At 36.5% G+C, this 26,465-nt stretch overlaps 4 protein-coding genes across 7 annotated transcripts in view; 2 read left to right on the top strand and 2 right to left on the bottom strand.

The window, feature by feature from the left end:
* The window catches only part of LOC113682457 (CDAN1-interacting nuclease 1), a 10,207-nt gene extending 4,322 nt beyond the window's left edge, over positions 1-5,885 (bottom strand). The window contains exons 1-9 of one of the 2 annotated variants that reach the window (XM_089211981.1): positions 5,717-5,885; positions 5,442-5,487; positions 4,537-4,601; positions 3,436-3,496; positions 2,957-3,001; positions 2,448-2,526; positions 2,057-2,139; positions 1,488-1,537; positions 600-667 (exon numbers count right to left, since the gene is read on the bottom strand). In XM_089211981.1, the coding sequence (XP_089068107.1) occupies positions 600-667; positions 1,488-1,537; positions 2,057-2,139; positions 2,448-2,526; positions 2,957-3,001; positions 3,436-3,496; positions 4,537-4,601; positions 5,442-5,487; positions 5,717-5,808 (589 nt within the window). In that variant the 5' untranslated portion in view covers positions 5,809-5,885. The remainder of the gene's footprint in view (positions 1-599; positions 668-1,487; positions 1,538-2,056; positions 2,140-2,447; positions 2,527-2,956; positions 3,002-3,435; positions 3,497-4,536; positions 4,602-5,441; positions 5,488-5,716) is intronic. The other variant, XM_027199628.2, reaches the window with a different exon arrangement.
* A 16-nt stretch (positions 5,886-5,901) lies between these two features.
* Positions 5,902-8,521, top strand: LOC113682477 (3-oxo-5-alpha-steroid 4-dehydrogenase 1). The gene is made up of 4 exons (XM_027199643.2): positions 5,902-6,260; positions 6,439-6,707; positions 7,008-7,158; positions 8,181-8,521. The coding sequence occupies exons 1-4, from the start codon at positions 5,944-5,946 to the stop codon at positions 8,245-8,247; spliced, it is 804 nt and encodes a 267-aa protein (XP_027055444.2). The 5' UTR covers positions 5,902-5,943; the 3' UTR covers positions 8,248-8,521.
* Positions 8,522-8,933: 412 nt separating this feature from the next.
* Positions 8,934-22,069, top strand: LOC113682432 (uncharacterized). Of its 3 annotated transcripts, XM_089211979.1 has the most exons (9): positions 8,934-9,161; positions 9,695-9,838; positions 10,470-10,552; positions 11,121-11,281; positions 11,381-11,466; positions 11,710-11,752; positions 11,844-12,658; positions 14,490-14,612; positions 21,967-22,069. In XM_089211979.1, the coding sequence occupies exons 1-8, from the start codon at positions 9,083-9,085 to the stop codon at positions 14,597-14,599; spliced, it is 1,521 nt and encodes a 506-aa protein (XP_089068105.1). In that variant the 5' UTR covers positions 8,934-9,082; the 3' UTR covers positions 14,600-14,612; positions 21,967-22,069. The 3 variants fall into 3 exon arrangements, with proteins under 3 accessions (XP_089068105.1, XP_027055400.2, XP_089068106.1); XM_027199599.2 differs by lacking the exon at positions 21,967-22,069 and having other exon boundaries at positions 14,490-14,734; XM_089211980.1 differs by lacking the exons at positions 14,490-14,612; positions 21,967-22,069 and adding an exon at positions 13,974-14,111.
* On the bottom strand, positions 15,921-26,389 carry LOC113682449 (uncharacterized). The gene is made up of 7 exons (XM_027199621.2): positions 26,020-26,389; positions 24,101-24,179; positions 22,447-22,536; positions 21,493-21,561; positions 20,388-21,257; positions 19,435-20,310; positions 15,921-18,432 (listed from the first exon to the last, which is right to left on the bottom strand). The coding sequence occupies exons 2-7, from the start codon at positions 24,119-24,121 to the stop codon at positions 17,779-17,781; spliced, it is 2,580 nt and encodes an 859-aa protein (XP_027055422.2). The 5' UTR covers positions 24,122-24,179; positions 26,020-26,389; the 3' UTR covers positions 15,921-17,778.
* Positions 26,390-26,465: the final 76 nt, after the last annotated feature.

Raw genomic sequence — 26,465 nt, 5'->3', positions numbered from 1 at the left:
AGGGGAGAGGCGCAAAAAATATTTTCTGTGCAACTCCCGTGAAAAGAGGACATATCACATCACCAAGCACTTGGTGTTCTGCTATTTGTAGTGGGCAGGTCATAACAGCGAAAGTGCAGGAGACGACAGCACGGTTTGGGGTTCGGTCCCAGGCCCAAGCCCTCGACCTCCTTTATGGTTGCACGCCGTTCTACCATTTGAGTCGACGAGGAAGCGGAGTTGGTACACACAACTCTTAAAACAGCGGGAATAATGGGAAGGGGAATGAGAATTTAGCAGCGGCCATTCCACGAGGTGGTTCTTCTTGTCCTCTGCTTCCAGGTCGAATTTGGATTGTTTTTTTTGTTTTTTGCTTGTTTGTTGGTTTGTTTTTTCTTGCGGAGGGAGGAAAACCAGAAGACTCGGTGAAACTTGAATCCTTTGAGCAAGGACGAGAACCAACAACAAACTCAACCCACATGTGACACCCGGGAATCGAACCCAGGCCGCAGTGCGCCATCCCTGCTCCTCTTGTAGCATCAGTGATACTTTGTAAATCTGTACCCGTTTACATTTCTGCACATTCAATATTTACACCTTAAAGCTAATCTATCACTCACCAAGGAATGGAATGCCTCGATTTTTAAGTCTCTCTCGTAGAATGAACTCATACTCGTAACCAACAGAACTGTCAATAAATTAAGGGAAACTCCATGCAATACACCTTTCTAGACCGCATCTCTGACGCATTCGAAGCGAGTGTCGTAAAACCAAAGCCAATCACACAGACAGAAAATCAGAACAAGGCAACTATTACAAAGAGCATAACAGGGTACTTTAGTATTATCAACTGAATTGATAACGTAAATTGACCACCGTAAAGAGTTTCAAAGCTGACGTTTCGAGCGTTGGCTCTAAATAAACTCTTAACGGTGGCAAATTTACGTTATCAACTCAGTTGATAATACTAATTATCCTGTTATAAACTCCCACCGACGCAGCACCACAGTTTCTTTAGAAACTTATCCCCTTTATTACAAAGAGCAAATGGGAGCTTAAAGCAAAAACAAGCAAACCGCCTTATGCGCCGAAAAAGGAGAGTGACGACGTCGCAGTCGCATTCCGAGATTATTAGACGACTTTTCTGCGCCTCACTCCCAGCGTTCCGCGCGGTACGCTAAACTGTTGTTGTTGTTGTTGTTTTTTAACCGATTTTTCTTTACTTGTGCGACGGACTTCGCCAAAGTGGAGGGATTGCTCGTAGTCTATATAAAATAACCGCCTAATATTTGGACTATACACTTTGTTTGTTTTTGTTTTTGCCTTTTTTTTTCGACGAGAAAATGGCTCAACAATCTTAACAACTTAAAAATCTTATCCCCAACGAAGACTGAAACTTACGTACTCTGAATATTCGACATTCAAATCTCTTTATGTTCCTAGCAAGCCAAATTCGAATGCTATCTTCTATTCTAGCTTTTTTTTGTCTCCTTACATTTTAAGGATACCGTTTAATGTTGTCCGCCAAGGGCCCGTAGTTTGGATCATTCAATATACACTGAAAAAAAAAAAAAAAAAACGAAAGGAATACTGTAAATATGTTGTTTAGTCTTTGTTCAAAGTGTAATTCTACGTGATTTCAACACACTGGCAGTAGTATATGTGTAACTAAATAATCTTGCGAATGAATAAAAGGGGTTAAGTTTCTAAAGAAACTATGGTGCTGCTTCGTTGGGGGGAATATAAAAAGATGTGGCTTAATCAACAGACTTGATAATGTAAATTGGACACCGTGGAGAGTTTCCAAAGCTGACTCGTCGACCGTTAGCCCTTCGTGAGAGGTGTTATCGCCAAAAACTTGAAAAAGCTTTGTCTTGAGTTTTCCTTTTCACTAATTTGTTTCTTTGACTGATCTCTGTGAACGTTTCAATTTTCCTTCGCTTATTTGGGGAGACAGTGATTTTTTCTAATGTCTTCCTTTGAATTTTGCGCGGGAAATTGGCGCGCGGCCGACCCGAATTGATCCCCTCGCGCATACCCGACATTTGACCGCTGTGAATTTTTTATGGCATCTTACCTGGTGCACCTCGTTAGCTAATGTCTTGTCCTCTATGAGGGACAGAGGATCTTTCATCATCTGGCTTACAACACCTTTTGGAGCTAAGATAAAAAAGAAAAAATTAAACTTTCCCATGACTAAAATTCCAGGTGCCCAAGAAACTTTGATCTTGATGTCCGTGAGGGGCTTCATTAACCATTCACACTCTCACATCAGTATTCATCTTCTCCATACTGTTCTGCATACATTTTCTACGGTGCTTACAAGAAGAACTTGTCTAACAATCAAGAGCTTTTTTAGTTATTAATGATTTCCTTTATCGTAAGGAGATATTAGACGCTAGTCACTCTTAGAGATCAAAGAGTTTATAGGATTTATTTACCGTCAGAAACAAACATGCCACACTTACGATTTTGTTCCTCGTAACAAGTGTGAGAAAGATGCCTTACAAGTACTATTCTTGCCAGAAGAGAATGGGATAAATCAACCTGATGATTTGAAAAAACAAGGCTCAAGCTCTTCAGGGAATAATAACACTGACAACAAAAGACGTGAGAAGGACGTAACTAGAGGCTTTCCCTTGTGTGCTGTTCTTAGTGTAATAATAAACATAAAAAATCACGCGTGCCTGATTGGGTGAAAACAAGTATATTTTTCATGTAACACGAGTGCAAAGTTGCAACACGATTGCAAATTACAAATAGCGCGCGCTGCCAAAGTTTCGTCCGTCTTGACTTTTTGTGGTGCTTTTTTCAAGTAAATTATTAACAAGTAACAACATGATTTCCGGTGCAATTTGGTGTAAATAAGCACTTATAAACTTTCCAAAGAGTACAACGGGTTCATGCAATTTTGTTGTCCTTGAAAACCTTGCTTGTGCTTATTAACACCACATTTCACTCGAAATCATGTTTTTACCTTTACAAAGTACCCTCTTTGTACCATCTGTCTTATCTTTCTATTCTGAAATGAGAATGGGTAAGTAAGGTAGCTAAAGTCTGCACTCCAGCCCAGTGGACTACCCAGCTGAAACTTATTCCAGCTTCTTGGCACAAAGCAACAAGGAGTATTACTATTCGCCCCTGGATCAAAGGCCTGTCTATTGCCAGATCACCTCCTAGCATTTCATCAGGCTTCCCTGACAATTCACAGAGACCCATTTATGCTCCTGGGTGGGGAGAGGTATTGTGAGAGTAAACAACACAATGACCTGCCAAGGTCTCACACCTCTTTGTTTAACAATCACCAGCTACTTCAGTTGTTGATCATTTCCTTTATTCTCATGACCTTGAATGTGATTCAGGGGTGATATTGCAAGAAGAAATTAGATGCTAATCACTCTTGAGGTTAAAGGCCTAATTTTGTATGATTGCATAGTCTGATATTGGTACCTTTACCTCTTCAGCAATCCTTAACAATACAGGCTCTCCTGAGTCCTGAGATACACCTGACAAGTATCTAACAATTGAAAAGTTTTAGAGAAAAGTGAAGTTCAAAATGAGACAATATCTGATGCCTCAGACAAGATTAGGTTAGGCACCATACTTTTCCAGATACCAAACTGAGGGTGGAAATTAATTTAAGAAGAGCCAGGCATGTCAGAAAGCTTTGGATAAAAAAGCTTCCTTGATTACAGATGCAGAAGCAAGTAGATGGCTCTTTTGCCATATTTTTCTTTGCTCTTTCACTCCCACATCTCATTATCTCCTGATATCACTCTTTATTACATCCATTTTGAAATCAACAGTGATCCTTATAATCTGATTGGCCCTTATTGGTTTGATTTATTAACAAATCACACCATTATTGGCTCTAAATTGCATTTTTTCCCAAGCCAACTGGAAGCTTTACTAAAACACAACAACCAATCAGATTTCAAGGCTTGTTTAAAGTAACCACTCAAATTGTAGGAAAATGAAAGACAGCTTTTGCAACTATTTACATAAACAAGTTCAGCACTGGATTAATTAAACATTTGAACAAACTAAAAATTTCCTGTATATGAGGAGTAACTTTTGCAATTTCAAAGTGGTAATTGAACTGAGTGGAGTGTAATTATTGTCTGAAATCGTACTCATAACTTTAAATCAAACTTGTGCTGCATGCTCATTTGAATTTGAAATCAGGCATATGATTTTGGACCAAGTTAAACCCCTCTCAGTTCAATTACCATTATTTATTCTCATCATTTGTCTGCCTGATATTGTATCAATATTCTAAGGAAAAATACTATCTTGATCAATTATGGGGTTCAAAGGGTTGAGACACCTGTGGAATTAATTCACAGGGCAACCACTCAATTTGAGGAAGGACATGGTAATTTTTTCAGGGAGCAAGCTGCTTTTAAAAAGCTTAAATCTGTTTGGGTTGCTTTGCAAGTAAAATATTTATTCTTATCATGCTGTACTTAAAGTACTGCATCTCTTAAACTTTGCTAGCTATTTTCATCTTGCACTAAATTGTGATCAGTATGTGCTATAAAATGTCTTTATCCTCACCTCTTGTAGTAGGCCTCCATCACTTCTGGCTTGTGGTGTTTGTGGTGATTTTTTCTTGTCTTTTTCTGTTAAGGTAAACAACAGCAAAAATAAACATCCAGGCAAAAAATTTAAACAACAGGTAAAAGAGATGGAAAAAATATCCTAAATGCCAATTGATGTTTGCAACAAGTCACATTAAAATAATAAAGTTTATGTTCCCAGGAATAAATATATTTTGGGCCCAACTCAGAATCATTTTAGCCTGAGCTGACAAGTGAGGGTTAAAATGAGTTTGAGAATAGCCCAAAACATATTTATGCCCATGAACACAAACTGTATCTTTAATATATCACTTTGGAGGACTTAGAGAAAATAACAACTGAAAAAATGACAAAACAAAAGCCTGAATGATCATGCAAGCTTGCAAGTGTGCTCCATTTTAGTCTGTAAAATGTGCCACAATGCCAAACCAAGTGATAATACTAAACAGCTACCCAGTGACAACATTGCTTTACACTTCAGCTTATGCACTACAAAGATCAATCCACACACAAATTGCAACTCAATGGTACTTTAGCAAATCACTCTCTTGCAACTAGGACATACTTTTGAGTTCTTAAATAACAAAGCAAAATGAAATAAATCTCATAGTATCAAAGCACAAGGTTAGCACGCTTCCAGTCATCAATCTCTGAAAATACCTTCAAGTGAAAAAGCTGGATATTAGCCTGATCTTGAATTAACGCCTGAGGATGTCGATCACACTTTGCAATGTATTACAGTGCTATAGATATCTTAAATAGGTTAAATGTTTCAGCTGCACAAAAACTACGTGACAGTCATGTTTTCTTTCTCACAACACATAGGTACCAGTTAAAGGCCTACTTTTTCAGGGATAAATACTCTTTTGTCGTAAGACTTACCTGATAATCTTGTGAGTATATACTAACTAGTGTGTTATATGTCACACTAAAAGAAAGAAGAAGCAGAAATTAGAGTGTAATTAAAGTGGTGTGTATTAATTATTACGGGTTTTTTAAAAGATTTTGTGCGTATGAAATGCCTAATCTCATTCAACAATTGCTCATTCGATGCATAGCACTAAGGCATTTTGTACATCGTTCAGGGTTTTTATTTAGCCGATACGGTGACCTTGCGTATGACGTTTATTTAATTGGTTACTAAACGACCTACATACCCCGGGAACTGCAAAGCAATGGTTTTCAAACAGTCCCTTGAACCATAAGTATGCATCATGGATAATATCTGTTGATAAATCTCTTGCTTCATGGTTAAAATGTAGTTAGAATCTCGTAAATCAAACTAATATTCCCGCCATGATGCAAAACTCAAAACTTAGTAGCCAGGCGAATTCCTCGTTCCCAGATCATCGTAATAGAGACATTTTCTAGGTTGCATAAGAAAATGGCTTCTTTCTTCGACTTTGCAAGAGGGCTGGAAGAACTCCAATTCATCTTCATTCTCTCAAAGATAATGATAGTAACGGGGGTGATTGTTGTAGTCAGTCTTATCTTTCTTAAAGCCGAATATGGAAGGTACTTTTCATCGAATTCAACACGGAAGTACGGCTTTGCAGTAGATGCAAGAGTTGCATGGTTTGTGCAAGAACTACCAGCCTTCGTCGTTCCATGTCTGCTGCTGTTGTATGCACGCAAAGACGTCTTTGGATTGACTCCCAATATGACTCTGCTATCGTTGTTTTTATTGCATTACACACAAAGGTTAGCATGCCCTATATACGTCCCGACCGCTATGTTTCTTTCTACCGATGATATTCACTGACCCCGTCGACAGTGCACTGATCAATTTCTAAAATTCTCCTTACAGTCTTAGCAAATCGACAATCAAATAACGTATGAGAATTGACAAATCAATCATCCTTTCAATATTTCTTTCCAGGTCACTCATTTATCCATGGCTTATCAAAGGAGGGAAACCGACTCCTGTTTTTCTGTCATTTCTGGCATTTATGTTTTGTGTATTAAATGGATACATGCAGGCAAGATATTTAACAAAATATGCTCGATATGAAATGTCTTACGTATCAAGTCCCCGCTTTGTTTGTGGTGTAGCGATATTTTTCATGGGGATGGCCATCAACATCCATTCAGATCACGTTCTGCGCAACTTAAGGAGACCTGGTGAAACAGGGTACAACATTCCAAGAGGTATTATATGAAAAGCTGAATTATACACCCATTTTGATTGATTCTTACTTATGATTTACTGGACAGATGCATAGTTGATGTCACCATTAACAGCAATTTGCTATTTTAATATATAAAAACATATAGATTCTATGTTGCTTGGGTACAGTTGTATTTCACCTTAAAGAATCTTTCACAGTTGGTACTGGTGAACTGCAAGTCTTGAAAATCAAGACATTTCTTTTCACATTGCAGCATTTTTTTTTCTCTTTGTATCCGGATCTGATTATTTCATATATAAATGTAATTTCTATCTTCCAGGTGGTATGTTCACCTATGTGTCAGGAGCCAATTTTTTTGGTGAGATAGTTGAATGGGCTGGCTTTGCTATAGCCTGTTGGTCACTTCCAAGCTTAGCCTTCTTCTTGTTTACTGCTTTTAACATCGGCCCAAGAGCAGTTCAACATCACAGGTATCACATGTGTATCAAGATAGTAGTTTTGCATTTTTTTCCACTGTTGGTTCTTATTATTTTCAAAAAGGGAATACTGACACCATTTGTATTTCAGATGTATTCTTTATTTATGGGTTTGATAAACAATGTTATAAACATTTTGTGGTCCAGACTGTCTTGTTGTTCTTTTTTTCCAGTTTTTGTTATCTTAATGCCCAAAAGTTTATGTTTTTAGGAATGTTAAAAGAATCTGATGGAAACAGATAAAGGCTGGTCATTTAGGCAATCTTTGCTGCTTTCACTCAATAGGCAAACATTAAGTTTTGCCACAGTGTGCTTAATCAGCTTTTGAGTTGAAAAAAAAGTGTGGAAAGCAAAATTGCCGTCCAGCAGAATTGAACAAAAAGTCTGTCAAGGGTACTGTTAGATAGTTACCAGCAAAATATGTTTTTTGTTGAGAGTCTCCTGAGACTCTGCAGGAGGCTTCTGTGTTCCTATTGGAGGAAGGCATTTCGAGTTTTCAGAGTTTTAACATAACTTGACGTGTGGTCACCCAAAGGAGTGAATTGTTGGGAAAAGTTTGGATGCAAAAAACACCAGGTTCAAATTATGCGAATATGCCTCCTTTGAATAAATAGAAAAGTAAACTATACAAGTTGCCTTGAAATTTGGTACAAAGACTCCCAAGATACCAACCTAAAAAACCATGTGGGGGAATTCCGTGTTTCAAAATGGATCTCCCACAATGGCCCCTAATGCATATTGGGAAAAACATTTTGGTTAGCAAACTTGACAGATAAATTGCAAAGAAACCAATAAGAAAGTTGGAAAATCCCCACAAAGTTTCGGAGATCAACCCCTCAAGATTGAATTGATTCACCAGTTGGCTGATTGAGCGATTGACCAACCAACTAAGTGACTGTGTTGATTTACGTGTCAGCCTGTAGTGTTAATGATTGGTTATTCTATGTAGTTATTGTGTTGTTTGTCTTTGTTTACAATAGCCTTGTGATGATTTTTTTTCACTTTCTTTCTTACAGCTGGTATCTTACAAAGTTTGAAGATTATCCAAAGTCACGTAAAGCTCTGATTCCTTTTGTTTTATGAAGCAATAAAGAAAATCAGGGAAGGGATACAATAAATGAACATTAATTTTCAAATTTAGAATTGCTCCCTGATGTATCTTTTGTCTTACTGTGGATTGAGAACCAACTTTTTTACATCTATGGTACTTAATTATGATTTTTGTCAATTTTTTTTTTTCAATACTTAAGATGCTTTGTGTCAGTAAAAATATTCCCACACCGTTGGTTAAGTCTCCCATTCACTGTTCAGTATTTTATTGAACAACTCTTCCCCTAATAAATTATTATTCATCAAAGATTACGAGTGTGAGGTTTTTCTCTGTTGACACATGTTTGCTACTATGATCTGTTTAGCTTGCATGAATGGGGAAAAAATGGAGAGGGGAATGCAAAAAACTTTACATAATGTGAATTATGAGAGTTGGTCTGTCATTGATGAGATCTGATCAGTTGAACACTTTCCATTTTTTTTGCCCTATCTGTTTTAAATTCAAAAGACAATTTAAATGTGTACCCCAAGAGTTCAGACATTTTACATTTACACATTTTGGATCCTTCGCCATTCTTCCCTCCCCCGTGTCCCTCCCATTCCCGAATGAAACGCAGTTTATGAAGCATCGTTTAGAATCGCGCGATATCCGCGCGTGATCACGCTTTCCCAAGTGTGTTCCTGACGACCAACCACGACTCGGTGCTCTGTGTGAAATCGAGGCTGGCCTTTCAAAAATTTGCCGCCATATTTTGTTTCGCGAAGTTGTGATTATTTTTGAGAGTTTGTGAGTTTTCACGCTCGTAAGTCAAGTTGCGTTCCTTCACTGAGGAGTTATGGTGGATTTCAAAGTCTACAGGACGGTGTTATGAATATTACGGAGTGTTTTCCAATGAGGAAGCGACGATCTATCGACAAGACTCCCGGACGATCTCACGACAATTCAGGTAGTTCATTTGGAAACCTTGCAATTCTTTACATGAATTGTTAATGTTTTTCAAAGTTTTATCCAACGGTTTGTACCTTTGAACTAGCAGTCAGTGAACTTCAGTCGATAAAATGTGATTTGCTTTAGATTCAGCGTTGCATGTTTGGTATGAAATGGCGATAGTGATGAAAGAATTGAAATGGCATGTAGCTAGCGTGAATGTTTTTTCCATGCCCAGTGAAGGAATAGTGTTTCATTTGTATCGTCGTGCTGTGCATGGACTGAATGCAGAATACAAGGGGGGCTTTTTAAGATAATTTGGTTTTATTAACGTAGTAGATAATATAAATTGGTCGCAATAAAGGATTTCTAAAGCTGATTTTTCGAGCGGTAGCCCTTCGTCCATATACAGACTAGGTTAGTGGCCTAAAATCTCAAAGTCCATAGACTGTCACATACTACGCCGTTATCTAATTACCGTCGTCAGAGCGAATGTGTGGTTTGTGAACTGAGTGTTCGTTCACCTTAACGTCGTGGTCTTTTTTCTTTCAGCCCTCAACCGGTCTCCTCCTGTTAGTAGACTACGGCGAACTCCACGTCGCCTCGGAGGCAGCAGTTGTAATAACTCACTGTTGGATCAGTCTCTAGAGATTGTATGGGACAATAATTCACCATCTCCTACAAGATTTTCACATGGTATGTTAGGTTGTGGGTATGTTATAGAAGTGAAATATCAACCTGGCCCTGGGTAGTTCGTGGCTGGGTTACTAGATAACCCAGGGTTAGTGTGAAATCTGCTTTCAGATCTGAAAGCTTTTACAGATAATTCAGTAACAATTTTTTTTGTCTACAATTTGATGATTGGATGCTAATAAAAATGAAAACAAGTCAATGTTACAGAAAATTTCATGAACAGACAACTTCCCTAAAAGTCATTTTTGCTTTCCTAAAAAAAGTGCAATGTCACATTTTCTCACTGGTTGAGCACTCCTTCAATCTGTGCCTGACACTTGTTTATGTTGCCAACCAACTGCTGTATTGCTTAGCACATACCTCCAAAAGATTGCATAAAATAGCATTCTAGAACCTCTACATTCCAAAAATAACATTTTAAGAAGGAGAATATCCCAAGACCTTGTGAAGAGGCTCTTGGATTGTCAGCTGTCTACTATCTGACTCATTAGGAAAGCTCATTGACTTCTAAAATGTTTATTGGTTTGGACCTTTTGTCATGCAAGTGAGGGAGAAGCCCATCCATTTTTTTCATGTGAATGTGTTCAAGGAAATAAACTGTGTACTCAAGTAAATTTTTCTGTTGATTTGAAAGGGAAAAGGAAGAAACACCATGGAAGTGACAGTAGTAGCAGTGGGGGTGAAATTTCAGATTTGGTACAAAAGTTGGCTGATAAGGTAAATGGAGTACAGGGATGTGTTTGGATAAGGTTAATTTATTTCTTTAGCTGCAGTCTTGGAATCACATGTACTCTAAGTAACATCAGTAGTAATATGTTAACTAATTAATGATAAGATTCTGGTTGACAGTCAATTGATGGTCAAAGGTCAACTGACATTTAACCAATATTGAGGCGTTGGTAGAGATGTGAGCTAACTCTTGGGATATGTAGATATCAACTTATTGTTGGCTGAGTGTTTGGTAGTCACTGACTCCTTATCAGCCAACTATTAGTCTGTATATCAACCAAAGTTACTTTTTATGTTAGTATTGCATTTAAACCAAACATGCAGGTCATAAGGATTGAAGTAAATGATCACTAACTGAAGAAGTTCTCAACTGTTTGACAAATTCTCCTTGTCAGCACCTTAGGAAATGTGTAGAGATCAGTGTGGAGAATATACATGTACTGTTGTTAGGGTGTAAAGGGTTGTATAGGTACCCATGATCTGGGTATTTTACCAGTACTCTTCACTCATTTATCAAGATACAAACTGTAATTTATAGAGTTTTTTTTTCTGTCAGTCTGGTAGTACCCCTGAAGCAAATCCACCATTGCTAGCATTGTGGATGTCCAGAGAAAACAACACATCAGCACAGGCCAACAGTGGTTATACTTCAAGAAAGGGAGACAGCAGTAGTGGGCAGAAGATCAAGGAATTCCAGACACCATCCCGGAGATCAAGGTAACTGGTTTCCTTGTCATTTTGTATCACTATTCAAATTAATTTGATTTCTGCCTGTTTTGCTGTAAGTTGGTAATAAAATATATATCTTTTTTGTAGACGACTTCTTCGGAAATGCAACAAATCCAAGATGAAACTTCTGAAACAGGACCTGGAACTTCTTGTACTTCCAGCAGAGAAAACAGGTTAAAATGGGGACTGAGACTCCATTAATAGAATGTATAGCATGGCTATCAAGACCTTATTTTATTAAGTCTATTTTTCAGAATGTTTCCTATTATGGCTGTTGTTTCTATTGGGGTTTCACGTAATGCTGTTGTTATTATTATCATTTAAAATGGTACTGTTATTATTGATATCATTGTTTTTATTATTATCATTATTATCATTATTATTATTATTATTATTAAATTGTTTTTCCTTTACAGAAGAGGAAGCTACGATTAGGAAGGAGAGTTCAGAAAATTCAAGGTACATTAAGCTTATCTTATAATATTTTTTCAGAGAACCTATTGCTTAGAGTTCAGCTCCACAAAATTTCTTTTTCCTCTCTTTCTTGCAGTGAAATGCAACAAAAAGCCAGCAAGGGCACTGGAGAAGTAAATCATGGTGTAAAAGTAAGGGGATCTGAAAGCTTAGAGGTCTTTGAGAACTGGGACACTGATGAAGATGATCTGATTCTCAGCCAGATAGAGATTCCTGTTTTTAAAAATGCTATTCCAGAAACACAAGTTATGACTAGCACACAATTCTTGAGCAGTGGAGGAGAAATGCAGCAAAACAATGAGTTAGGGCAGCCACCACTTACCAGAAATCACAGAATTAATGCAAATGTAGATACCATCGATAGTATTGTTACAGAGAGTTGGGATTTTGTTAACGATGACACAGATGATGACTACATTCTTCAGACTGCTCTTGAGGATGTTGAAAAATCCCAGCAAGTTACCATTCCAACTGTCAGGAGAGTGCCACAGTTGTACATAAAACCCGATATGCTCAATGTTAATGAGGAAAAAATAAAGGATTTGTGTGGTACAGGAAATGCTCTTGTAAAAAACAAGAGTGACCTTACCAGGTCAAAGGACCAATGTTTTAGACTGCAGAATAATCCCATTCTACAAGTACAAAGCACAAGAAAAAGGGACCATTCCTTTGTCCATCATTCTTCACTCCAAAGTAGCACTACTCTACAAACAAAAAAATTCACAACTACACATCAAAATAAGTCTGATGTAAAGATTACCACCAGTGTCACCCTACCACAAAAAAATCTTCAAAGAGCAGTACAACAACATACAATCTGCCAGGAGATTAACACTAACAATCAAGAATTCATGACACCACACAGCAACAAACCGGAAGGAAGTACACAAAGTGAGTATTTCTTGTGTGATAACATGTGTTTCAAGAATACTTCAGTTTACTTAACAAAGTAGATTCCATGTTACTGTGCATCTGTTCAGTGACAGATCACAGGTGACATCAACATGTGGTAAGAACAAAAAGGGGCACACATGGGTAGCTGATTGTGTTGGTAACATTCTTATCACAGTTTGAGGTCTTTGCTGATCGGCTTATACTATTTTGCGAAATGAAACGAAACAAAACGAAATTGGGTGAGATAGAATAAAACTAAAGGAATAATGCAGATATATTTTCTAACAAGGTAAAGAAAACTTTCACAAGGAATTTGGAGTAATCGTTCCTTAACAAGAAGGATTTTTATTCATTTCACAAAATAGTAATTTTTGGAAAGTTACTATTTTGCGAAATGGACTATTTTCACCCTTTCAGTCCATTTCGCAAAATAGCAACTCTCCTAAAATTACTATTTTGCGAAATATATTTTAATACGGTTTAAGATATAAGAGGAGGCCAAAACCTTCAGTGATATACTAATTTGTAATGTTTAAATGTATTTTCGTGACATGAAAGAGATCACGTTGTCATCGTAGGGTGAAAATAGTCCATTTCGCAAAATAGTAACTCTCCTAAAATGACTATTTTGCGAAATACATTTTAATATGGTTTAAGAAATAAGAGGAGGCCAAAATCTTCATTGATATACTAATTTGTAATGTTTAAATGTATTTTTATGACATGGAAGAGGTCATGTTAGTCACCGCAGGGTGAAAATAGTCCATTTCGCAAAATAGTAACTCTCCTAAAATGACTATTTTGCGAAATACATTTTAATATGGTTTAAGAAATAAGAGGAGGCCAAAATCTTCATTGATATACTAATTTGTAATGTTTAAATGTATTTTTATGACATGGAAGAGGTCATGTTAGTCACCGCAGGGTGAAAATAGTCCATTTCGCAAAATAGTAACTCTCCTAAAATTACTATTTTGCGAAATATATTTTAATATGGTTTAGGAAATAAGAGGAGGCCAAAATCTTCGTTGATATACTAATTTGTAATCTTTAAATGTATTTTTATGACATGGAAGAGGTCACGTTAGTCACCGCAGGGTGAAAATAGTTTATTTTGCAAAATAGTAACACTTATAAAATTACTATTTTGCGAAATGAATAAAAATCCTTCTTGTTAATGAATGATTACTCCAAATTCCCTGTGAAAGTTTTCTTTACCTTGTTAGAAAATATAATTTTTATCTGCATTATTCCTTTAGTTTTGTCCTATCTCACCTGATTTCGTTTTGTTTCGTTTCATTTTGCTTAATAGTATAAGCCTTGCTGATCTACACTGTACTGCTGTTGAGGTCCCTGGGGCTACATGGGATCTACTTGTTTTGAATAATAAAGGAGCAAAAAAGTGTTAATTGTGTTCATTTACATACATGCATCTTTCCCAATTGATCATAAGTAAGTACTAATCAAAATGCATGCATAATTCAGCTTATTGTTTATAAAAGAAAATGATAACTCTCTGTGGGTGTCTATTTTCCAACTCAGATACCCTCTAGGAGATAGGGTTTGAGAGAAAAATCACAATGGTGGAATTTTTCTCACTGCATTTGTTCACTTTTTCATCTGTCCACACTAACTTCCCCCTTACTGCCTGGTTTTGAAGGTCAAATATTCTGTTTATATTCATTAAATTTGCCTGTGTCTGGCACCAGATTATTAGAGTTAATTAAGGAACAAATTTGCCCTGGCTATTCATTGGTCATTGGTCTATTGTGATTAAGTTTGACTTGTATGAATTTGTGATTGAAATGATTTTTCTCCTGCTTTTAAGGAGGTTCCAAGACAGCTAAATACTCCAAGGAAGAGATAGAAAGGAAAAAATTGGCTGCTCAATGTCGCCGGCGGCAAAAAATGGCACAGTTAAGTGAACTCAAAAAGTAAAGACATACTGCAGGTGATTGAAAATGGTTTTGTTGTATGGTTTTCACTGTTTGCTGAACATTTGTCAATTTTATGAAGAATCCAATTCTTTATGTACATAATAGAATGAATAAAACTGATTCAATACAGATGGCACACAGTTATATCTTATCTGATGTTGTGATTTGCCAGTGGCAAGTTGTCCAATTGTTTGCCTTAAAAGTCAATTCCCCTTACAGTGATCTGCTAAACATCGATAAAATATGATATTTGGTCATAACCAAGTTCAATAATTGAATCATCATGCTTAAAGAGTGCAATTTTCATAATTATGGTTCACTCTTTGATAGCTTATGTGCATGTTTTTATGTATCCTCCCTTACATGTAAATTTATCTGCATTTTGTGGGGATTTTTTGGTTAACGTACATCTGAGGGGTGCTATACGGAAGTGCTCTGCTAATTTTTATTGGGGAGGCATGTGCATAACCTCACTGAAGCCCAGATTATTTGTAATGTGGGAGCAGGCCCTCATTATTAGTGACTCAGCACAAGCATTTCCTGCCTGTATGAGGCCTTAGCAAGGCAAGCTGAGAGGAGTTCTGCAAGGGGTCTGGTACTGATACCAGACCCAGTAAACCTTTCCCTGAGTCATCTCAAATCCTCCTATGGGTAGAGACGCATCCAGCAGCACTAATAGTGAGGGCCCAAATGGCAGCAAACACAAGAGAAAGAAAAAGGAATTAGTCGATAAAAACTTGTCTAATATTTGATATTATTAATTAAAATATACCACACAAGTGAAAAGTACTTTTCATGCACCCTGATTGGCTAGTTCAGAAGTGAATAGCACGTAGCGCTCACCTTTGAGCAGCTGATGAGAAGAAATCATGCATCAAAAGTTAAATTTTGGACCATTCTTCAGTATATTGAAAGAAATTAACTCTTTAACTTCCATGAGTGACCAAGACAGAATTTCTCCTTACAATATCAATACAACATCAAGCAGGAAAGTGATGAGAATAAAGAAAAATATCAATCTGGGGATTATAAGTTGATCCAATCCCAAATTCTCCAAACTAACTTCACAAGAACTGTATAGCAGACAGCAAGGAGAATTACTAATGAGATCTTGGGAGTTAAAGGGTTGACTCAGTTTTTGGTATTGGTGTGGTTAATATGCTAAATCAATATCTACTTCAGTGTCAGTGAAAGTGGATGATATTTAACTTGCTGCACAGCTCAGTAAATATCCACCACTATTCACCTTCACTTTGGTGAATAATTGTTAATTAACAAATTATACTTAGTTTGGAACACAAATGAATCATTCATAGACTGAGTAAAGTTTATCAATTTTATTGATAAATAATGTTGCTACAAAAATAACAAAAAGCTTTAAAAATTGTTAACATATGTTAAGATTTTCAATACATGACAAACCTAATCAATCTTTACAGGCATCAAGGATGATGACTCGCTGCTTTAATAATGACATATCCAAGGATAGTGACAATGCACCATGGGGAAAACCCTTACTAGAAATTTCATAGTAACCTCCTATTTCTATTCAATCACCAGACTGGCAGTGAAACATAATTCACGTCCATGTGACTCTGTGTGCCCTTGTGAACTCAATTCATAAGGCTAAATTTTTTTATTTATTTGAACAATTTAACCCCCTAAGAATGGCCAGCACCTCATTTTCCCTAACAATATCACCGTTGAATTAAAAATTAAAGTCACAGAATAAGGAAATGATGATCATTTCAAGAAGCTCTTCATTGCCAGACAGAATCTTTTGTTGTCAGCACCTTAAGAAATGCAGAGAGAGAGTATGTAGAATATGTATAGTGATGTTAGGGTGTAAAGGGTCACCTCAGTCCCACACTGTATCAGCTTACTACTTCTGTGAGAAAAATCAAAGAAGAATTTGAACACCTTAAGTATTCTTTTATTGCAAAGTGCAGTAAAGACCATTGTGAGACCATGAGCATGTTATATGCCAACACAATACAGTCAATAAAAGGCAAGGGCATTTACAACCACTGGGCTGCTTCTATTTTCCGTTTTAAGGAATTTAGCATACATTTTTCTCATGTTTATCATTTGCAATCCTAAATTATCCTTCGTCCCTTTAATTACAGTTTTACAGCTACTCTTACTGACCAGCATTTAAGAGTTTGTAATAATTTAAAAAATGTTTAAGATTCTCTCAAAACTTCTATATTACAGTGAAGTCTACTGAAGCTCAGGTGTTCCTACTTTCCCATATTGCACTGTTTTGAACAAGAATCATTCACAGGACATGTACTTGTTTGAGCATCCCACTGTTATCTGAATCTTTTTGCAGATGCCATAAATAATGGTACTGTATAACAAAAAGACAATTCTCTCACTGTCTGAACAGTTTGAATGATGTAAATTTTAAATAAACAATGTTCACTTGAATGAACAGCAGTAGTTGCAATATTTGCAGTTGCAGCATCCCACCTTGCATTTTACCATGACAAAACATGGAAAGTATGTTGCTCTTTTTTATATACAAAGGAAAGAGCTCTACTTAAAAAGACCAACAGTTTTTTTGCCTCAAACTTCTGTGAACACCTTTGTGAGTACAAATGTTGTCTGAAAAGCAAATTCTATAGAAATTCATTCTGTACAATTACTGGAAATTTTATTCTACTAATGGAAAATTTTAAAAAATAAAACGATGGGATTTTAGAAAATAGTCAAAGACATTTTAAATTTCTATGTAAAGAAACCATTTTCTTGTAAAAAGATGATCATCATAATATTAATTGTATTTTCTATTGTATAATAATTTGATGAGAAAAACATTAATGGAAAATTACCCTAAATGAATGATAGAGATTTCAAACCATCATATAATAACTTCAAAATATCAGTGCACAGGTGGTAATTTTGGCCTCTGCAGTTAATTCTACAAATATGGGTACCTGCTCACCAGAGTGTACTTATTTTTTCCCTTCAGTCAACAACCATTTTATAATGAGGAACCCTCAGAGCATTTGCTCCATGCATTTTCACAAACAAAAAATTTTTACCTATTAGTGATATATGATTGGCTAAGTTACCAGAGAAGAAATTTCTCGCATTCAGGGGAGCAGGGGTTTATGGTAAAGCAGATAACACCTTCCCAGCCACACAGGCCAAAGGTTACATAATTTGTGCTTCGGATCAGCAGTTCCAACTCCATCCTCCACTTGTAGTAGAAGAGTTTGACCAACGAATGGATCCATCATCATACCAATTCTCAGGATTGTCAACAGGTTCACCCCAACCTGTGGGACTGTCAATACCTTTGAGTTCCTTGCCACCATCTGGTCCCTTGGGTGGGTTTGGTATAGTACCTGGAGGAAAATGGTCAGAATCAGGATTTGTCTCCTGAGTATTAAAGTTTGCTGGTAATGGTTCCTGTTTTTTTGTCCAATTAGGATTATCCCATTCCTGGCTTGCTCCCTTCTCAAATTGCTGTGCATTCACACTCTTTTTGGGCTGTCCAGGCTGTGGCTTTTGTGATTTGTAGTACTTTCCAAACTTTTTATCTCTGAATCTTGGAGGAAAATTATTATTTGAGTCATGGTCTTCATTTGGAGCAACATTTACTTTGTTGATGTGGTTTTCAAGTTCATTATGAAACACAGATGTTGTTTTAATATCTCCTTGCCACTGTGGGCTACCCATTGAGGTCCTTGACCAGTGGATGTCACCAGTGGAATCCACACAGGAGTCAACTTTAGTCTCTTCCAGTTGTAGCTGGCTAGAGGAGGAGGAAACAAAGTCACCAGTGCTTCCATGTTTACCAGCCCCAATGCATTTTTCAACAGTTTCCTGAGAAGAAGAAGCCATTTTAAGGGCACATTAAGAGTTTTTTTTTTTTAAGGTAACCTGATGACTACTAAATAATAAGAGGACCAGGTGGAGTTCAGTTCAGTCTGTAATCATATGAGTGATTTGTTAATCACAAGTATGGTGACAGACAGTATTGGATGACACAAAGTCCTGTTACCAATTAACCAAAACTATGACAAAATTTAAGAAAGAATCTAGACATTGGTTGTATGTTTTTCATAAAAAAAACGACAACAACAGTTAACTCTGCAAAATGTGCAACAACAGTGTGCAAACGTTACACATGCTGTCCAGTTACACAGACGTGACATGTCAACTGTCCTATTACATTGTTCAATTACAGCTATGATGTGTACACACTGATTAGTGCTCACATTGGGTTGGTGATAACCAATCGTGTTCAAGAATTTTGTTATAGTTTTGATTAAGCATAGATCAGTCAGTTAGAACAAAGACATACAAGGAGGAGGAGACACTGGCTGATTGGTTAACATGCTGGACTTGTAACCTAGTGGTCCCATGTTCAAACCCTCCATCCTGCTACTCAATGGATTTGTTCTTGGTTTCCCCATATTCAACTCCATGGTACACTTTGTATGTAGCTAACTGGTCTACCTCCAGCCAGTTGTGATTTTTAAACACGATGTTTATTCATAATGTTTGTATCTAATTTGTTTGTATTGGCCCCAACAATCCCAATTAGAGGAGTTGTCACATAAGTATACATACATACATACCTACATTATAACAAATAGCGTTAATTCTTAGGTAATATAGTTGCAAAATCCACTAATATAACTCAGCTGAAATTTGGCCTGCTCAGCAACTAGCACAGGACTGCATCTAATTAAGTACAAATCCTTGCAAAATCTTTAAAAGAAAATTCTGAAAATCACTAACTGGGGGTGCTCTCTATCAAACTTTTGTAAATTATAAAAATCATACACAATAAATTGTACTATCAATGCATATTTTTATAACCTTTGCTTGGGGCTCTGTTGTTGACCATAGATTGGATCCATCATCGTACCAATTGCTAGAATCTTCAACTAGTTCACCCCATCCTGTGGGACCATCAATGGCTTTGAGTTCGGTGCCACCCCAGCGATCTAGTCCTTTGGGTGGGTTTGGTATAGTGCCTGGAGGAACCTGATATGAATCAACATTTGTAGTTGACTTGAGGTTACCAATGGCTTGAATGCGGCTGAATGTGGCCTTTAAACGATTGGCTTTGGAAGCACCAGATGCTTTCTCCTGATGAAGAGCATTGACATACTGTTGTACCATAACATCATCCAAGTTATCATTATCAGTAATGGTCATAATTTCATCCAAATCTTCATCATCAATTGCATGTGTTGGAGCAACAACTGATGTTTCCCAATCATCCCAAATATCTAAACTTGTCTTCTGGTTACTATGTTTTGCTGGCATCACAGGAAATGGTTCCTGCTTTCTTGATTCGTTGGGATTACCCCGTTCTTGGCTGGCTTCCATCTCAAATTGTTGTCCACCGATAACACTCTTGTTTGGTTTACCAGGCTGTGATTGTTGTTTTTTGAAGTTCTTTCCTACCAGTTTGTTCCTGAATCTTGGAGGAAGATTATTCAATGAGGAAGCATCTTCACTTCCAGGAGTATTCAATTTGTCTTTGTTGTCTTCCTGGTTATTATGGGGCTTAGCTGCTGTTTTCATTTCCTTCTGCCACTCTGTGCTTTCCACTGGCACCTTTAACCAGTGTGTGGCACCAGTTAAATCCATAGAAGAGTCATTTTTAGCTTCTTTAAGTAGTACCTGTGTGGGGGATGACAACACAGTGTCCCATGTACCAGCACCAATGCATTTGTCTGTAGAGTCCTGTGGAAAAGAAAATAGTCACAAGTTAAGTTCCTTTTTAGTTAACTACCAACCATTAATAAAAAATTAAATATTACCTCTGTGTTAGGCGATGTCCTTGACCAGCAACTGGATCCATCATCATACCAATTTCCAGAATCCTCAACAAGTTCACCCCAACCTGTGGGACCGTCAATGTTTTTTAGTTCCTTGCCACCCCAGCGATCTGGTCCTTTGGGTGGGTTTGGTATAGTACCTGGAGGAACCTGATAAGAATCAGCATTTGTAGTTGACTTGAGATTACCAATGGCTTGAATGCGGCTGGGTGTGGCCTTTGAACGATTGGCTTTGGAAGCACCAGATGCCTTCTCCTGATGAAGAGCATTGACATACTGTTGTACCATAACATCATCCAAGTTATCATTATCAGTAATGGCAATAATTTCGTCCAAATCTTCATCATCAATGACATGTACTGGAGCCACAACCAACCTCTCCCAATCATCCCAAGGATCTGTATTTGTCTTCACGCTCTCAGTGTTGTAATTTGCTGCAATCACAGGATCTTGGCTTTTTGTTTGATTAGAATTATCCCATTCCTGGCTCACTCCCATCTTAAAAAGACGCTCATTTACACTCTTGTTTGGTAATCTAGATGGTGGCTTTTGTTTTTTGAAGTGCTTTCCAAGCTGTTTGTTTCTGAATCTTGGAGGAAGATTATTATTTGCAGCACCATCTTCACTGCTATCAATATTCAATCTGTTCATGTGGTTTTCAAGGTCATTATGAAACGCAGGTGTTGTTTTCATGTCCCTTTGCCACTGTGCACTTTGCATTGGGGCCTTTGAACTATTTATTTCATCATTTAATTCTGTATAGGAATCAATTTCCATCTCATCCAGTTGTAACTGGCTGGAGGAGGATGACATGGAATCTGAAGTGCTTCCATTTTTACCAGTACCATTTAACTATACAGAGAAGACAAAGGTAACAATGTTAAGTCACCAGATAGTTAAAAGATGACAGACAAAAAGAATTTAAATCAGGCAATTGTAATATTATGATGAGTCAATTAAGTAGTGAGGATGTGTTTTCACTACCGAAGTTGCAATTGTGATTTATTTTGCATGTGATTGAAGGAGCAGATAATGGAAGATTGTGAATTTTTTAGTGAGTTCATATGAATCTTACATGTTTAGTTACCTTATCCAGCATAACATCTAATTGTCCACTTATAAACAATTGTTGCACTTGTTTTCTTCTTTCAACCTCCTATAAACAAAACCAAAGATTAAAAAAGGTGTGACTCTTGTAAAACTCAGCAAAAAACATGCTTTCAAGATGCTGTCTGCAATATGATCAAATAAACCATCATTTGAGTCTTTATCATTTCCCTTCTGTTCAAACTCAGAAGTTCCAGAATTGGTATGAATGTATAGGTCTACCACAAGCAATATTCTTAATACATTGCCATGTAGACAGATAACAAGAAATAAGGGTAACTATCAACTATTAATACTAGTAAATAAATCTTTGATTCACAATAGATCTGTGTGGCGTTTTTCATTACATATATCTATTATACTAATATATGGCAGTTAATATTATATTAATATAATGTTAATAATATAAATATTAACTGCCATTCAAATTTTGACTTTCATTTCTGAATAACAGCTAGTCCAAAGACATGCAAGATCTGTTTTGGACTCAGCAGTCTACAGAACAAGTACAGTATTCTACTACATGGAGTGCAAGTCCTGGCCTCACCATGTAAACTATTGTTACCGATATCAGCTGGGGACTGTTTTTGTCAATGGAATGGAACCTGTAGCATTAATTCTGAATCAAATATTAACAAAGGAAAAAGGAAATGATCTCCTTGGAGCCGAAAAAGCTTATGATTGCTAGACAAATTTTCCTTGTCAGTATCATTGAAAATGTCTTCAAAACAGTGTGGATATTATTATGATGTCAGGGTGTAGAGGGTAAATATTAATAATACCACTACAGGAAGTGTGTTTTTCATTTCAGTTGAGCACCCTTCCTAATGTTTGGTTGGGTAATAAAAACATCAGCCAAACATTACATTATCAAAATCATAGTTAAGTAACAGAATTAACTTCAGTATTAGTGAGAATAATGTATATTTATAACCTCTGCTTTAGGCTGTGTCCTTGAAAATTCCTTGAGGGCTCTTCCTCGTCCAGCGATGTATTTTCCCGTTAGCTTTGAATTATTCCCTGCCTGCAAAATAAAAAATTTTAAAAGAAGATGACAACATTATGATATTAACCTCTTAACTCCCAAGATCTGATTGTTGATTCTCTCCTCTGGCTGCTACATATTTGCTTGTAAATTAGTTATGAGAATTTGGTGTTAGATCAAGATCATAACTTTTACTTGAAAAGTTTGATTATTCTTAGTACCTGTTTCCTAGATAATGTATGGATATTAAAGGGAGAAGTTAGTCTTAATCACTTTGAAAAGTTGGTTAAAGGGTTCAAATGTTAAAAATAGAATACTTCATTTGTAGAAATCATTCATTTAACCATTTCACTAAAAGAAGTGACCAAAACGGTATTCCTCCTTACAACATCATTACATTCAAAGGCTGAAAATTGATATGAAGAAGGAAAAATATACCTAGACAAGAGGTGTATTGTTTTATTTAAAACAAAATTCTCAAAATAAAGTCAAGAGAAATGTATAGACATTGCCAAGAGCTGATGTTTAGCACTTCTGTAGCAAAAGGGCTAACTGAGTAGAAACAGTAAAACAGGCTCCCAAAGTCTCATTTCTCTTTACTGTCTGCAATACAATTCTTAAAATGTTACTTAAGGGAATTTAGAGGTGGATCAACTAATAATCCCTTACTTGATATTTTTCTTAATTCTCAAGACTTGAATGATTGATATTGTATCAATATTGAAAGGAGAAATTCTGTTTTGATCACTCACAAGAGTTAAAGGATTTAAGTATCGTATATTGTCTTTTTTTTTTTAATATGCATAATTTGACAAGAAAATTTTTTATCCTAACACTGGGTAATTGTTTAAATAGTATGATTTGTAGAGTGTGTCGTCAATATGACAGTCATGGGATACCAATTTGAAAGAATATCTTTTTAATTTACCATAAAAGCTTACCTTTTGTCATTTACATTACCAAGTTCAGGAAACAGATGTATTTAAAAGGCAACAGGTGAAATTTGGCCTAATTTTCAATTGAACAATAAACTAAATTGTGTTTCAGTCAACAAATTATTTTACCTCTGTCAAGAAACCTTTAAAGATGAAAACATGTTTTGATAAATTATCTGTAGTATTAGTTTGCAAGACTAATATTTAAAGCTGAAAGTTCCATATTCATTGTTCAAAAATAGCATAAAATACATGCAAAGAACTCATCTGGAAGTATTCCTCCAAGATAAATTTGACATTTGGATCAAAACTCTCCAACCTATGATCATGTTTCCATGTTTTTTTTTTCTGAGGCCTGTAACAAATCTTTGAAAACCATAAAATTGGGTGAAATATTAGAAGAAAAACATTTAATTGTCCTTCTTCAACAAATTTCATTTGTTAAATAGTTTGAATCTGAAGCTTATGTAGCAACTTTACCATGAAGTAAACATTTAGACCCAGGAAAAATTTGTAAAAACAAGACTCGGTAAATTGAAAAGGATGGACAGAAGAAAGAAGAAAACTAATGGCAACTTTTTCATGATGTTAACATCTCCGACAAAACTAAAGTAGTTTGTTATTAAATGTAAGGATGTTATACACATAGATCTTACTCTCTATATTACCTTTCCAGGTCGGCCATCCATGGTGTGCTAATGTTCCCTTTGTGAGGACGCAATAAGTCACATCTGTTCAGTTCATAACCTAGAAGCATTTAGAGGAAATAGATAAATATGATATTATTGTATAAGAAAATTCTTTTAACAGTTTTTCACACTTATTCAAGAATTATGGAGGTTAGGAAGGCTAACGTTAAACACTTACATGTCTTGTACAGAATTGTCTGTGCCAATTAACATACACAGAAGCCCATGTACTATACAAATTTACTTTACTTGAGCATTATCCAGGTTGTATACATTTTTCTTTGTTCTACTTTAATGATGCACATGTAGTTGGTCTGTATACATTATTAAGTTCTCAGAAAAGAACAAACCGATATTCCTGTTGGTTCAGGGCTGTCATTAGAAAATGAAATAGATATATGATCTTAACTGAGTAGGCTGTTGAAGTTAATTAGGCTTGCATAGCAAGCATGGCATGTTGCAAAGGGGAGTCTAACTCCTCCGCAAAAGGTGAAATTTGAAACTCTCTGAGATGTGATTTGCAGCATTAAGAGAAATATTTGAGCAACCTTTTAATAAGCAGACATTGATGTTAGGATCAGTTCGAGAATACTTATTTTCTATCTTTGATCACATTTAAAGGAAGCCAGCACAAAATGGTCTGAGTAGGTTTCTGCCACCTATAGGCTTTTGGTGACAAGCCTGCAGTTAAGTACCATAAAAACACGGATGTTTGCTTCAGAGTAATCTCTTGGGGGAGCAACATAGGAAGCTAGGTTACTAGATGTTTAATCCTTAAACAAGATTGACTTGTAAATACTAGATTTCTCTAAAGCATTATAAGCAGTGGATAAGTTTATTCTTGATGCTGAGTCACAATCAACTATTATCTCTTGAGCAGTGCTTTAGGTTTTAGTACATCATGTACTTTGACCATTCAGTGGATCACAATGCTAAAAGCTATACCAGTTTATCTAGCATGTTCAAGCATCCAGGACTGGACTGTTCAAAACTTGGTCAAGCTACATCCCAGTAGGAGTATTATCTGGTGCCATAACTTTGCAGAGAGTTTTCTTGCTTATCCATTACCACAATCTGAGCCCTAGCATTAATTGAGGACACGAAAACACTCCTCTGCTTAAATTGAGAGGTGTTAAACCAAAGAGATTTTGCTCTGACAAAGAGCTCATACTCGAAATGTACGCTTTAGAAACTCTGACAATAGCCAAGTACCAATATTAACTCAGTTGATCAAACTAAATTATCAAAGAGATGTCTGATTGGGGTGTGGTCAAAGTAGAGGCAAACTTTTAGGAGGTGACAATATTAGTAGTTTGCAGGCTTGTACTGGTCCAACAACACACAATTTTGGATAAGTTCATACCAGCAGAGAAACAGCGTTTCTCCCAAGACCCACCTGTTCCTACATGGAGCCGACATAAATATACAAACACGTTATTTGATCGAATCCTGTCATGCACAAGTTCATGATCAATTTAGCAATAATTTACAGAAAGCTTGTTTTCTTTAAAATGCCTAAGCGACTCTGAAGTTGAACAGACTTGTTCGTGTTTTGGTGAGGCGAGATTTAAACCCTCATCAAGAGATCAAACGATTAAATTAGTTCATTCCATATTTCATTTTCTATTTAGTCAAAGAGTCTGTCTCTCTCTTTCTGTGATCCTAAACAAAACACCTACGTAACTCGATTGATGAAAAATTTCAGTCCCACAGTCATGTCACCAAAAGGAAGCAAACTTAGCTTCTGTGATCGACTGTACTAAGAGTGACCAAAACGAATGAATAACCGACAGGAAACTGATAAAAAGTTCACTTCATCCTCGATTTCCTCAGCGTATTAAAATTTCTAAGCAACTCAGTGAGTTCGTTAAAATGGCCTGTTATCATTGTATTCATACCTTTGTGTCTGCCGGAAATCGCCTCTAATTCTTGAAACTGCCAACGCAAGGTCAACACGAAAGTATCCCTCTCCGATGCAGCTCGCGCTATCAGTTAATTTTTGTCTAAATTTAAATTTCCAATCACGCCAAGGAAATTACTGTCAAACGGCCAACAGCTGATGTGATGGCCACATCAGCTCACGCGAGAATTATAGAACGTTGATTTCCATCAAGAACGATCGAAACTGCTAGGTGGCCACAAGAAAGAAGCATATTGTTCCGTAAAAACACTTTTCGGTTTCCAAGGAATGCTTTCCTGGTGCCTACATAGGCAAATTTTCGGACATACTTCGGCATCAAACGGGAAAAAGTGAGACGTTATAATAATTTTGGGGACGGGTGGGTAAGTAAGGAATAAAACTCATGTAAAATTGGAATCAAATAAAATGTTCTTGAGATTGTAT

The sequence above is a fragment of the Pocillopora damicornis genome, chromosome 7, assembly GCF_964200805.1.
Source record: "Pocillopora damicornis chromosome 7, jaPocDami1.2, whole genome shotgun sequence".
Taxonomy (NCBI): domain Eukaryota; kingdom Metazoa; phylum Cnidaria; class Anthozoa; order Scleractinia; family Pocilloporidae; genus Pocillopora; species Pocillopora damicornis.
Note: the sequence above shows the minus strand (reverse complement) of the source record. Positions and strands in the feature narration are given on the sequence as shown.

What these genes read in the sequence shown, in the direction of transcription:
- LOC113682477 (XM_027199643.2), top strand. Translation starts at nt 5,944, where the DNA reads ATGGCTTCTTTCTTCGACTTTGCAAGAGGGCTGGAAGAACTCCAATTC. An exon ending in TTATTGCATTACACACAAAG is followed by an intron (nt 6,261 to 6,438) that starts GTTAGCATGCCC and finishes ATTTCTTTCCAG; the next exon opens with GTCACTCATTTATCCATGGC. An exon ending in AGAGCAGTTCAACATCACAG is followed by an intron (nt 7,159 to 8,180) that starts GTATCACATGTG and finishes TCTTTCTTACAG; the next exon opens with CTGGTATCTTACAAAGTTTG.
- LOC113682432 (XM_089211979.1), top strand. Translation starts at nt 9,083, where the DNA reads ATGAATATTACGGAGTGTTTTCCAATGAGGAAGCGACGATCTATCGAC. An exon ending in TACAAAAGTTGGCTGATAAG is followed by an intron (nt 10,553 to 11,120) that starts GTAAATGGAGTA and finishes TTTTTCTGTCAG; the next exon opens with TCTGGTAGTACCCCTGAAGC. An exon ending in ACACCATCCCGGAGATCAAG is followed by an intron (nt 11,282 to 11,380) that starts GTAACTGGTTTC and finishes TCTTTTTTGTAG; the next exon opens with ACGACTTCTTCGGAAATGCA.
- LOC113682449 (XM_027199621.2), bottom strand. Translation starts at nt 24,121, where the DNA reads ATGGATGGCCGACCTGGAAAG. An exon ending in GGACACAGCCTAAAGCAGAG is followed by an intron (nt 21,562 to 22,446) that starts GTTATAAATATA and finishes TTTTGTTTATAG; the next exon opens with GAGGTTGAAAGAAGAAAACA. An exon ending in GGACATCGCCTAACACAGAG is followed by an intron (nt 20,311 to 20,387) that starts GTAATATTTAAT and finishes TCTTTTCCACAG; the next exon opens with GACTCTACAGACAAATGCAT.